The 13,663-nt window shown below is 43.1% G+C and overlaps 1 protein-coding gene across 2 annotated transcripts in view; it reads left to right on the forward strand.

Moving 5' to 3' along the window:
• Positions 1–954: 954 nt before the first annotated feature.
• EGF (epidermal growth factor) overlaps positions 955–13,663 on the forward strand; it is a 44,658-nt gene continuing 31,949 nt past the window's right edge. Inside the window, exons 1-5 of one of the 2 annotated variants that reach the window (XM_079990133.1) lie at positions 955–1,337; positions 10,182–10,381; positions 11,498–11,679; positions 12,009–12,239; positions 12,782–12,984. In XM_079990133.1, coding sequence (XP_079846259.1) covers positions 1,217–1,337; positions 10,182–10,381; positions 11,498–11,679; positions 12,009–12,239; positions 12,782–12,984 — 937 coding nt within the window. In that variant the 5' untranslated portion in view covers positions 955–1,216. The remainder of the gene's footprint in view (positions 1,338–10,181; positions 10,382–11,497; positions 11,680–12,008; positions 12,240–12,781; positions 12,985–13,663) is intronic. The other variant, XM_079990132.1, reaches the window with a different exon arrangement.

Genomic DNA, 13,663 nt, shown 5'->3' on the forward strand with positions numbered 1-13,663 from the left:
GAATTTGGATTTGATATCCCGCTTTATCACTACCCTAAGGAGTCTCAAAGCGGCCAACAATCTCCTTTCCCTTCCTCCCCCACAACAAACACTCTGTGAGGTGAGTGGGGCTGAGAGACTTCAAAGAAGTATGACTAGCCCAAGGTCACCCAGCAGCTGCATGTGGAGGAGCAGAGACACGAACCCGGTTCACCAGATTACGAGTCCACCACTCTTAACCACGACACCACGGTGGCTCTCATCTTGGGCCCATCTTAGGCACAATTTTGCTGTGGTTTGCCTATCAAACTATTGGGCGTCCCTCCAGGCCCAGAGTCAGCATGCAGCATTCTTCAGCAAATACTGGAGGCTGCATATTCTCCAACATTTTGGGAGGGCAAAGCAGGACGTCCCCTGCCACACCATCCTGCCCACCCGATCTCTGTGCTCCTTCTCCCACGCCTGATCTGAGTGGAGATTTGAACCCTAGTCTCCCAGGTCCTTGTCCAACACTCTAAGTCACTACACCATGTTGCTGCTTCCCCTCTCTTTTCCCTTTCCCTTTCCCTTCAAATAGGCAATTAACTGGGAGCGATTGTCTAGCTATGCATTGCCTAACTGCCCTGGACCATGGAGCTGGCTACAGTTCTATTTGCAAACACAAGCTTCACTCAAGTGGCACTAACAATACAAGAAAGAGGGGGGGGGGCAAGAAGCTGTAGGAAGAGAAGGACCGTCATTCTAGCATGCGTACAAAAATGGGATCTATGTTTTGAGGACTACAGTGCCTCTGCTTACCTATTATTTTAAAAATATTACTTTAAAAATTAGTGCCTTTGTATAGCCATATAAACCTGCAACAAATTCATTGTCTTGGTATTGAATTTTGCAGTAGCACTTTAAAAAAAAAAAAGCCATGTTAATTTTGTGACAAAAGGGTTAGGCATTTCATACTTCGCTTCCAAGAAGAAGAAGAAGAAGAAGAAGAAGTGTGTGCATGAGCAAAGAAGAGATCACCCTGGAATTTCTTTGAGGGTGAGAACTGGAGTCAGCCAGCCCCTCTGCTCTCCTAGTGTCAAGTTTAGCCAGACCACAGAATTGAGCTGGGAGGTGATGTGTCTCTGCTGTCATTGATGCACCTTGGGAATGAGGACACCTGCTTCTTTTTTGTCTTGAAGATGCCTGAAGTTGAGCAGTCTCGCCTGTCCTACTGCCACTGAAAAAGTGGGTCAAGACTATGTTGCTCACAGATCTTTTGCTTGTGGCTTTTAAAATCAGTTTGGTCAGTCTGTCAGCTGAGAAGTTCTGGAGCTGTCCCAGAGGATACCAAATGCAGAAGGAAAATTCCTCTTGTGTAGGTGAGTGAATTGGTCCCTCCCCCCTTCAAAACTCCAGGTCAGTTAAAAGGCTTAGCAACGCGGGGCTTTTTCGTTCAATGCTATTTTCTTTAAAAAGAAACCATGTTTATGTGCCTTTATTCTTTGGAGTCTCTGCTATGTTTGCTGTGCGTTTTTAGGAGAAATCGGTAGGACTCCAACCTTGATAAGTTTCCAGTGGAACAGTAACAGGTGCTTTGAGATGTCTGCCAAGAAACTTGTCAGAAAAAATAACAAAACAAAAGCATGCAGGAGAAATATTTGGGTGAGGGGGTGTGTGGGTTTGGAGACATTAGTACTGATACATTTAATGGAAGTTAGGTTCATATGTGCCTTGGAGTAACTAATTTGCAGCAATTGTTTCTTGAGCGACTCAAAAAACTTTTATTGATTTTCTTTCTACCACTTTAAGAGCTCTTGCTTCCCCATAAGAACACTGGGAACAGTAATTTGCCAATGAGTATTATCTGTGAAAGATGCCTATCCCCCTCTCACAGAGCTACCATTTCAAGGAATGTAAGTCTGTACTGTAAATATAATAGATATTGGCTGCAATCATACACATGCTTACTTGGGAGTAAATCCCATTAACTCAGCAGGATTTGCCTCTGAGATATCTTTATTGAGAAGTGTTTCAAAACCCATGAAAGCTAAAACCATAGCAATAAGAGCCCTCATCAGATGGATCAAATAGTTGAAAGGTGTGTTGCTTCTCCATCGCTGGGTTTTTTTTTAAAGGCCTATTTACTAGCAATCCTTTGATTTCCTTAAACTGAAGGTGAATTCACATGACCATTTTATCCACTACAAGTTTAATTTTTGCAGTTCAAGACCCTGTGAAGACACTGATATTGGGAATAATTCTACATTTAGTTCAAATCCACAAAAGGCAGGATTTAACAGTCAGGTTGGGAGTCCATTATAGATGTTGCATGAGGTCCTTTTGTTTATTGCCCACACTGTTTGTTCATGAAATTTCCATTTTGCTTAATGTAAAAAGGCATAAGAGATAATAATGGGGAAACTCAATATAAATTCATATAGAAGTGCAACATTAACAATCAAATAAAACTTTTAAAAAGCTGACTAAAAACAGAATGAAACTATGTACCATAGACAAAACTTAGCGTTGCTCAAAAAGAAAAAAGGACCACCAATCAGAAAATTGTGAATCAGAGTCCAACATCTGGGTAAACAATAGTGTTGTGAATTTGGGGGCAGGCGTTAGGTTGTATGCCTGAGTCCCTTCCAATTCCTGAATCCAGCAAGGATCCAATTGCTGGAATAGCCTGGTCAATTTCTTGGTAATAGTCTATGTACAGGTAGGTCATTAAGGCAACAAAGGAAGAGACTCTGGCCAGATATCAAATGGGTGTGCCACCTCCCTCAAGTGGCTGGTAGTTAGAAGTACAAAAGCCAGGACTGAGCTAGAAGCAGGTGACAGGCAGAAGCCTGTGAGGCAGAGACATGCTTGGTTTTTGCTGGAATTCAAGGCTGTGGCTATGGGAGAAGCAACACCTCTTGGGGTGTGAGCCTCTTCATTGTAGTAACGTTGTATATGTGTGTAAATAAACCATATATCATAAAGACACCACAGTATTTGAGGTCCCTCATACCTCACCTCCAAAAGACTGAGGCTGCATAAACATTATACATTTAAAGCACATTTGAAGCACATTTCCACCTCACAAAGAATTCTGGGCACCATAGAGTACCTCTCACAGAATTAAAATTCCCAGCAACCCCTAAGAAATTATGTACAGTGCCCAGAATCCTTTGGAGAGGGAGGAAATGTGCTTCGAACATGCTTCAAATAATGTTTGCACAGCCTCAGTCTTTTGGAGGTGAGGTAAAATGCATCTGCATTAACATGAAGTATATTTTCTCCTCAGCATATGATTTGAAATTGAAAAGAAGAGTAGGGGAGAGGGGGTGGGAAGAAACTTGTAGCAGCACAGCAGATAACACTCAGCAGCAGCATGTAGCAACCTAAATTTGGAATAGCTGAATATTGCTATCATACTAGAAGATTCTGTATAGGCCTTGGCATTAGGGAGGAAATAAACAAGGGCAGACTCTGGCTCACTTCACAATACACCAATGTGGACTCTGCCTCCCTGACAGGCATACTAATGCTTCTTCACCTTCTCTAACTGGGTCTTTCTTTCGGACCCTTGGTAAATGAGGTTGCTTGTGTATAAAGATGCTAAGGACTGGCTACTAGCATTGCAATGACATGATTCATCGTTTTTGCTCATTCTTAAGACCCTCTGCTGAGATGGCATAAAGAGGCCTTTGAGCTGGGAGCAGAACCTCATTCTTCCATTCTGCGCTGCCTGCCAGAGCATTGTAGGAAACTTTTGTTCTCCCTAAGAGGATTTATTTAACACAGGGAAACTTCTCATTACGGGGAAATTGTTGCCAGGGTATCCAGAGCAGCTGCAGGAAGATGGCAGCTACTTCAGTATTTTCATGGGTGTGGGGTAAAAACAGGCAGCTGATGATGATTAAGACTTGGTTGCACTTGATATTGTGGGATGTATGTTAAGAAACAGCATCTTCTCTACAAAATGATAGATGTTTCCGCTGCTGGTTAAAACGGGCAAGCCTAGAGCTGCCAAATGGAATAAACAAAAACACCACCCCCTCTGTTGTGGAATTGGCGTGTTTTTCAGTCTGCAGAATTATGTGTAACTGGATAAATTCTTGGGATAGGCTTCGCCCAAGGTATTGGATGTCTAGTTTGTACAGTGCAGCACCCTGCATTGACCAGAATTGCCTGATTTGTTAGCAAAGAGAACAAAGACAAGTTGTGGCTGTAGGGAAGAAATCACTTGCAACATCATAGAATTGTAACATTCTAGAGTTGTCCATCACAGATATATGACACCATCATATCATCTCACCACCGCTTTTGATCTACAAGCAGGGCCAGCAGATGATGATGGGATGGGGGAAACTTTTGCTGTTTCTTTTACATGCAATTCTCTAGCTAGTTAACATGCAAAACATCTAGTTCAACCTGCCTTTCTCAACCTGTGGGTCACCAGATGTTGTTGAACTACAGCTCCCATCACCCCTAGCTAGCAAGGCCAGAGCTCAGGGATGATGGGAGTTGTAGTCCAACAACATCTGGGGACCAACAGGTTGAGAACCGCTGATCTAGTTGGAGCCTGCAGAACTTGGATGTCTGTGCTTGAATCTTAGCTGCTGTTTGGATTGAATTCCAGGGGTCTGATTTTTTTATCTGCGATTGTCTGAATACAAAAATCTGTAGGATAAAGATGGAAATGCATTGACAGTCAAGCACATGTTTAAAATAAGTTACATGAGACTTTATTGAATAGAGCCTGCTGAGCTCCAGATGTAGAGCAAACTAAATAGAGTACCTATTTTATTTAACAAAAGCCAGTGCCCAAATCCAGTTTTATTTGTGCTTTATAATATGTGACCAGTGGACCTGAATGAGGATGTAACATCAGATGTATCTATCAAGTTTAATAGTGACAGCACACATTTTCAATTCAAGGTGCATTCAGATCACATGGCTTTCCATTTCTGGATGAGCTGGATGACGGCCAAATTATCAACACAAATAAATGCAGGGAGAGTGGAGATAGTATGACTCTTTGCCCTCAAAAAGTACCTGAACATTATTTTAGGCTGATCATCAACTCTCATTCCTTGCTTTCTTTACCAGGTGTCATGAACAGCTAAATCTAAGACAATAACTCATACTACTTTATTTACAGGAATCAAAAACTGGCAATTGGTAGTTAACTTATTCCAATACTTGAACAATCAGAAACATGTTTGGATTGTGGTTTACTGTTGTGTTCTAACCTATAAATGATTACTTTATAGATATTGATGAATGTATATTTTGCTCTAGGAGGCTTAGTTTGGTCAGAGTTGAGTATATGCTTCCAGAGTTAATGTAAAATACGGTACATTACTTCTGGTAAATGAGGCACCATAGCCGCTAGAGGGCCGTGGAAATTTGTGTCCCGGGCTTTTTAGACTCATCTACCCATGTACTGATGGGATGTGGGTGGTGCTGTGGGTTAAACCACAGAGCCTAGGGCTTGCTGATCAGAATGTTGGCAGTTTGGATCCCCATGACAGGGTGAGCTCCCGTTGCTCGGTTCCTGCTCCTGCCAACCTAGCAGTTCGAAAGCATGTCAGAGTGCAAGTAGATAAATAGGTACCGCTGCGTTTCTGTGCGCTGCTTTGGTTTGCCAGAATCAGTTTAATCATGTTGGCCACATGACCTGGAAGCTGTACGCCGGCTCCCTCAGCCAATAAAGCGAGATGAGCGCCGCAACCCCAGAGTTGTCCGCGACTGGACCTAATGGTCAGGGGTACCTTTACCTTTACCTTTACCCATGTACTATCTGAAACCAAAGGGGTGCATTGGTTGCCAGATATGATTCCCCCCCCACCTCTCCTACTCCCACTAATAAAACATATGCAAGGAGAGATATTTTTAAGTGGGTAATTATTACATAGTGGTCTCTTGAGTCACCCAATCAGCCAAGTGCATGGTAGGAATTTTCTTAATGGGATATCACTTTGGTTTTTAGTGTCCTGTTGAAAATAGCTTTTGATGGTGATTACTTGCAACAGTGATATATTGATCCTCTCAAATTGATCGAGATACATAAGCTGCTGACTTGTTTCAACTAAGGCGTAATTGACCAGTGTTTCTGTCTCTAGGATTCACACGGAAAAAAATAGCATAAATGTATTTATGCATTTTATATATTTATACTCCTTTCCCCGTATACTCAAAGGTGCCTTATGGCAACATTTTAGGACAATAACTAAATCATAAAAACAGATTTTAGAATATCAGCAAAGCAACAGCAAAAATACTTTTGCCATCATAGCTATTTGCCCCTCCAAAGTCCTGTAGGACTAGCCTACCTCAGTGTGAAATTCCATGTCTCAAACAACTTAGTAACAAAATGTATGTTAATGTTTGGTCAAAGGAGTAACTGGAAAAAGTGCAAGCAGTGCAGCTGTCAGATTCCTGAGACAAATCAACTTTGTTGCAGTTCAGCCTTCATTTACCATGTACACAAAGCAAGTCTACATAGTTTCATATTCTCCCAGAGCAAACAGCAGAAAGCAACATCACTTCAAATACAGGAGCAACTCTGAACGCTCCAAAAACACCTTCCCCCCAAATAACCCACTCTTTGTGATTTTTTCTCTTGCGTAGCCAAAAACCAGGACTACCCATTGAATAAAAACTATAAGCCAGCCTAATATTTATTAAAAGTGTTTTAGATAACTCAAAATAATAATAATAATAATAATAATAATAATAATAATAATAATAATAATAATTTATTATTTGTACCCCGCCCATCTGGCTGGGTTTCCCCAGCCACTCTGGGCGGCTTCCATAAAAACCAAAAATACACTAAAATATCACAGATTAAAAACTTCCCTGAACAGGGCTGCCTTAAGATGTCTTCTGAATGTCAGGTAGTTATTTATTGCTTTGACATCTGATGGGAGGGCGTTCCACAGGGCAGGCGCCACGACCGAGAAGGCCCTCTGCCTGGTTCCCTGTAGCTTTGCTTCTCGCAATGAGGGAACCGCCAGAAGGCCCTCGGCACTGGACCTCAGCGTCCGGGCAGAACGATGGAGGTGGAGACGCTCCTTCAGGTATACTGGGCCGAGGCCGTTTAGGGCTTTAAAGGTCAACACCAGCACTTTGAATTGTGCTCGGAAACGTACTGGGAGCCAATGTAGGTCTTTCAAGACCGGTGTTATGTGGTCTCGGCGGCCGCCCCCAGTCACCAGTCTAGCTGCCGCATTCTGGATTAGTTGTAGTTTCCGAGTCACCTTCAAAGGTAGCCCCACGTAGAGCGCATTGCAGTAGTCCAAGCGGGAGATAACTAGAGCATGCACCACTCTGGCGAGACAGTCCGCAGGCAGGTAGGGTCTCAGCCTGCGTACCAGGTGGAGTTGGTAGACAGCTGCCCTGGATACAGAATTGACCTGCGCCTCCATGGACATCTGTGAGTCCAAAATGACTCCCAGGCTGCGCACCTGGTCCTTCAGGGGCACAGTTACCCCATTCAGGACCAGGGAGTCCTCCACACCAGCCCGCCCCCTGTCCCCCAAAAACAGTACTTCTGTCTTGTCAGGATTCGACCTCAATCCATTAGCCGCCATCCATCCTCCAACCGCCTCCAGGCACTCACACAGGACCTTCACCGCCTTCACTGGTTCTGATTTGAAAGAGAGGTAGAGCTGGGTATCATCTGCATATTGATGAACACCCAGTCCAAACCCCCTGATGATCTCTCCCAGCGGCTTCATATAGATGTTAAAAAGCATGGGGGAGAGGACGGAACCCTGAGGCACCCCACAAGTGAGGGCCCAGGGGTCTGAACACTCATCCCCCACCACCACTTTCTGAACACGGCCCAGGAGGAAGGAGCGAAACCACTGTATAACAGTGCCCCCAGCTCCCAGCCCCTCTAGACGGTCCAGAAGGATGTTATGGTCGATTGTATCAAAGGCCGCTGAGAGATCCAGCAGAACTAGGAAACAACTCTCACCTTTGTCCCTAGCTCGCCGGAGGTCATCAACCAGCGCGACCAAGGCAGTTTCAGTCCCATGATGAGGCCTGAATCCCGATTGGAAGGGATCCAAATGGTCCGCATCCTCCAGGCGTGCCTGGAGTTGTTCAGCAACCACGCGCTCAATCACCTTGCCCAAGAAAGGAAGATTTGAGACTGGGCGATAGTTGGCCATACTGGCCGGGTCTAAAGATGGTTTTTTAAGAAGCGGTTTAATGACCGCCTCTTTCAGCGGATCTGGGAATGTTCCCTCACAGAGGGAAGCATTCACCACCCCGCAGAGCCCATCGCCCAGCCCTTCCCGGCTTGCTTTTATTAGCCAGGATGGGCAAGGATCCAGGAGACAGGTGGTTGGTTTCACGCGTCCAAGCAGCCTGTCCACATCCTCGGGGGTAACGGGTTGAAATTGATTCCATGCAACTTGACCAGACAGAGCTCTAGCACTCTCCCGCCCCGGCACTGCTCCCACGGTGGTGTCTAGCTCCCTCCGAATATGAGTGATTTTATCTGCAAAAAACTTTGCAAAATCGTTGCAGGAGATCTTGGGGTCTTTACAAGGCCCCGGTGGTAAAGGTGGTTCCGTTAAATTACGAACCACCTGAAAGAGTCTCCTGCTACTATTTTCTGCAAATGCAATAGAGGCGGCGAAGAAAGTCTTCTTCGCCGTCGCTATCGCCACTTGGTAGGCTCGACGTTGAGCTCTAACCTGTGTCCGGTCAGATTCAGAGTGAGTTTTTTGCCACCGACGCTCTAGCCGTCTCAGCGATTGTTTCATCGCCCTCAGCTCCGAAGAAAACCACGGAGCTGTCCGGGCTCCATGCAATCGGAGAGGGCGCTTCGGAGCCAGACAGTCGATAGCCCTGGTTAACTCCGCATTCCAGCGGGCCACCAGGGAATCAGCTGAAAGGCCATCAACATGGGATAAAGCATCCCCTACCACTCTCTGGAAACCATTTGGATCCATTAAGTGGCGGGGGCGGACCATCCGAATTGGTCCCACCTCCCTGCAGAGGGGATGGGTCGCAGAGAAGTCCAGTTGCACCAGGAAGTGATCTGACCATGGCACTTCTTTTGTTTCACTTTTACTTAGTGTCAGATCACCCACGTCACTAGAGGTGAACACCAGGTCTAAGGCATGTCCATGACTATGAGTTGGGCCAAACTTATTCAGGGACAGCCCCATGGAGGCCATGCTTTCCACGAAGTCCCGAGCAGCCCCTTGTAAGGTCGTGTCGGCATGGATGTTAAAATCTCCTAGGACAACCAAACTAGGTGTCTCCAGGAGAAAATCCGCCACGACCTGAAGCAGCTCAGACAGGGAGTCCTTGGTGCAGCGGGGAGGTCGGTACACCAAAAGGAATCCTGTACTGCCCCTATTGCCCAACTTCCAGAACATGCACTCAGAAAGCTGGATCTTCCCAGTAGGACGCCTGGTGCAAGCTAGTGACTTCCTAAAAATCACTGCAACCCCCCCCTCCCCGCCCACATGACCTGGGTTGCTGTGCGTAAGAGAAACCTGGTGGGCAAGCAGCGGCAAGGACAGGCCCATCTGCTTCCTCCAACCAGGTCTCTGTCACACATGCCAGGTCAAATCCTCCATCCACAATCAGGTCGTGGATGGCAGTGGTTTTATTCATCATTGACCTGGCATTACACAGCAACACCTTCAGGTCATGTAGGCGGGGAGGTCAAAAGCAAAACCTTAGATTTCTGGAGATCATTTTGAGCACAAAAAACCCAAATGACTAGCTGCATGATAGCAATGATGTGCTTGAAGCTCAGCTACGTAAAGCAAAACTACAGTTAACTTGAATTTTAGGGTGAAGGCAAAAGAAACAAGTCCCTGAAAGCTTTTCTCTTTCCTTTCCTCACCTCTCCATGCAAACACCTATTTGGAAGACATCTGAAGGAAGCATTATATAGGGAAGTTTTTAAATGTCTGATGTTTTACTGTGGTTTTATAATTTGTTGGAAGCTGCCCAGAGTGGTTGGGGCAACAAACCTATATATCCCCAAAATCTGCACCAGAGGCTTGAGGTACTCCTTGGATAAAATTTTGGGAACACACAGGGAACAGGTGGAGGTGAAAAAGAGGAAGAAGTCCTGATGTTTGAGTAGAAGTCACTAAAATTCTATAACATCCAAAATTCTCTACTTTTTTGTATTTAACATCTCTCTCTCTCTCTCTCTCTCTCTCTCTCTCTCTCTCTCTCTCTCGCCTTTTTAGATCCTGCACCATTCCTAGTTTTCAGCCAAGGAAATGCAATCTTTAGAATAGACACTGAGGGAACCAATCACAAAAGACTGGTGGCTGATGCTAGTTTATCAACATTAATAGATTTTCATTATGAAGAAGATTGCCTTTATTGGGTGGACACTGAAGAAGGTCTTATCCGGCGAGTATATCTGAACGGTTCAAATCAACAGGTAATGGAATGTAATCATCAAAATTCTGAAAACCTCTGCATCTCCCTGGATCATGCTGATACCTCCATTTGTTTCTCTATTATTATTATTTATTAAATTTGTACACTGCCCTCCATAGATGTTAGTGAAATTCACAACATAAAATTACAATATAAAAAATGCATTTTAGCTACTGCCCTCTCAGCACTCACCAACTAAATTCACTATTAGTAGGAGTGATGGACAGTCTATTATTAATGATCATAACTAGAGTGATCACTCACCCAACTTTACAGAGAGTAGTCCTCTAATTGAAGGACTGGCAGAGGACCACCCTCTATTTCAATGAGTCCTGTTTTGGAAGTGGAAAAAAAGCCCAGTTTAAAGATAAGTAAGAGAAGAAGGAAGAGAAAGGGCCTTGAAGTTACAGCAGCCTTGAGCAGGCATACACATCGCTGGGTCACAGTTGGTGAGATGTATTGTAGCTCTATATAAACTAGAGCAATTATTTCTAAATTTGCGTCTATACTTACAAATTACAATTTTAATGGAAAGCTGTTTTCTCTTTGTTGCATATCCTTATGTTTGCTTGTTTGCTGTGTTTATATTTTTAAATTATCTCTCCTTACCTTGTCCTTACTTTAAGCTAAATGTGTTTTGTGCATTTACCTGTACATGTAGTGTGAAATAATATCTTGAGTAAGATATCTGGTAAGCCACTCAACCAAACTAGACATGATGTTAAATGAGTCATTAATTTTATTGTTTCCCTAATCCTCTGAGGATGAGCAGAGGTTTAAACATCTCCCCATAGTAGTCCTAATGACAATTCAATTCCCCCTACAGATACTAGGAGAAAGCTGCTATTTGTCAGGCAGACAAAGCCAAGGCTAAAATGTCCAAGCAAGGAAGGTCTCGTGATAGAAAAAATAGCATAGCTGCTTACAAATTTAACAGGCCTTTTCTTGCTTTTCTGGTAAACACATAAATGTATATCCTGAAGTGGTAATCTCAGGCGGCTTTCTTCCTGAATTGTTTGATTAAGGTTCATGAATTCCAGTGCTCTGTATGGCAGTGATCTGGTGTCTTAGTATAATGACAATTGGGTGACAATTGTCCCGTCCCCTCCCATTACAGACAATTTACCACATAGAAAAAGATGTTTCTGGATTTGCAGTGGATTGGATAAACCACAACTTTTACTTCGCTCACTACCAGAAGGCCACAATTGAGGCAGTTGACATGGATGGAAACCATTCCCAAATCATCATAAATGATGGACACCATCCCACAAGTATTGTGGTTGATCCAAACAGAAGGTAACTCAGATTGCCTTTATGGTTTCACAGTGCTGAAACAAAAAGCTTTAGATGAAATGCAGACTGAAGGATCCTCTGTGGTTTGGAGGATCGGGAAAGGGTCATGTGCTTTGATATTCATTCTCATCTACTCCTTCCTCCTCTTATGTATCAGTTTAATGAGTAATTTCCTGGCATGATTGAACCTAGGTTCCTCTTATGTCAGAACTGGTAAATTTTGGTGAGCCCTCTGAGTTATGATTGCAAATGAATTAAGTGAGAGATTTATGATCTGCTGCTCCTGAAGTAATTTTAATAATATTAATGACAATCACTGATTTTATCAACAGGTTTTTATTTTGGTCCTCTGAAGGAACCACTGACAGCATCTACAGAGCAGTGCTGAATGGGAAAGACATGTGGAGACTTCTGAGGAGCACAGGAAAAATCAGAAGTATCTCACTAGATCTTATTGATCTGAAGCTCTTCTGGATCCAATATGATGCCAGTGATGAAGTTTCACATATTGCAAGCTGTGACTACAATGCTAGTTCTGTTCATTTGCACAAATACATAGTACGGTATGTTAATGAATATAATATATATGCTAGTGAATATATAATGCCAAAGTGTAAAATAAATTGCCCCAATCTAGCCAGGAGACATATGTGGTCTACCCCATACATTTAAAGTACACCCAACATGCTTTTAAACCACATGACTTCCTGCAAAGCATTCTGGGAATTGTAGTTTTCCCTTCACAGAGCTACAATTCCCAGAAACCTTAACAAACTACAAATCCCTGGATTCTTTGGGGAATTTATGTGCTTTAAATGTGTCTGGATGTGTTTTAAAAGTATAGTAAGGATCTGCCCTGTTATCTCTGAATTGCTGCCTAACTGGCTAGATACAGTGATAGCCAAACTTGGCCCTCCAGCTGTTTTGGGACTACAACTCCCATCATCCCTAGCTAACAGGCCCAGTAGTCAGGGATTATGGGAATTGTAGTCCCAAAACAGCTGGAGGGCCGGGTTTGGCCATCAATGGGCTAGAATGTCCATGACTTAATGAACTTTGAGCAAGTTAATGAACAGATGCAACTATTTGCTTTATTTTCCCATAGAAACCAACTTTCTGACATATTCCTCTTTGCTGACCACATGTACTATTCCGACTCAACCACTGGTAGTATTTGGAGAGCCAATAAATATACAGGGAAAGATATAGTTGCAATTAACCTGCAGCTCTCACTTTTCCCACCTGCTGAAATACTGGTAGTGCACCCATTAAAACAGCTCAGCATAAAGATGGGTTCTAAAACATTTGGTAAGTTTCCATGTAATTTGATTATCAAATATTTAAGAATTTTAAGCTTAACTCATGTTGCATAATTGTTCTGCTCAGTTATTAGGATCACATCTCAAATTATCTTGTACCACCCTGCTTTTGCTACTGTCATGATATTCAAGGAATATATTGTCATGATAATTCCTGTTCACATTTTCCAACCAAACCTTTCAAATGCCTTAACAATGCTGCAACTTTGTTCAACTATGTTCAGTTTCTTTCCTCTCTCTCTCTGTTCAAATTTCCTTAGCTAAGCATGCTCATTATGTAGGTATAAAAACTGCATTATTAATATCACATTCTCCAGCACCTCATTTTAAAAAGAAGATTGCATGTTTTGTGTAAAACAAACACGCACACTCACACGCATGCACACATACACTTGTATCCCGCTTCCCTTGATATTGGCACACAATAGCTCTTACAACTTACTTTCGTTTCTATTTCCAATAATGTGGAATGAATATACCTCATTCTCTTTCTTTTTACATTTATTCATTTGTAGTTTTTCTTCTTCTAAGAATAAGTCATAATAAAACCCATTGTTCTTCACAGACATATTGTATAATAATCAACCACCGGAAATCCATTTGGAACAAATGTTTGCACGTTAACGTGTCCCAAATTTTGTAGTTTTTCAAACCACCCTTCATTATAA

The sequence above is a fragment of the Podarcis cretensis genome (genome assembly GCF_951804945.1).
Source record: "Podarcis cretensis genome assembly, chromosome: 9".
Lineage (NCBI taxonomy): Eukaryota > Metazoa > Chordata > Lepidosauria > Squamata > Lacertidae > Podarcis > Podarcis cretensis.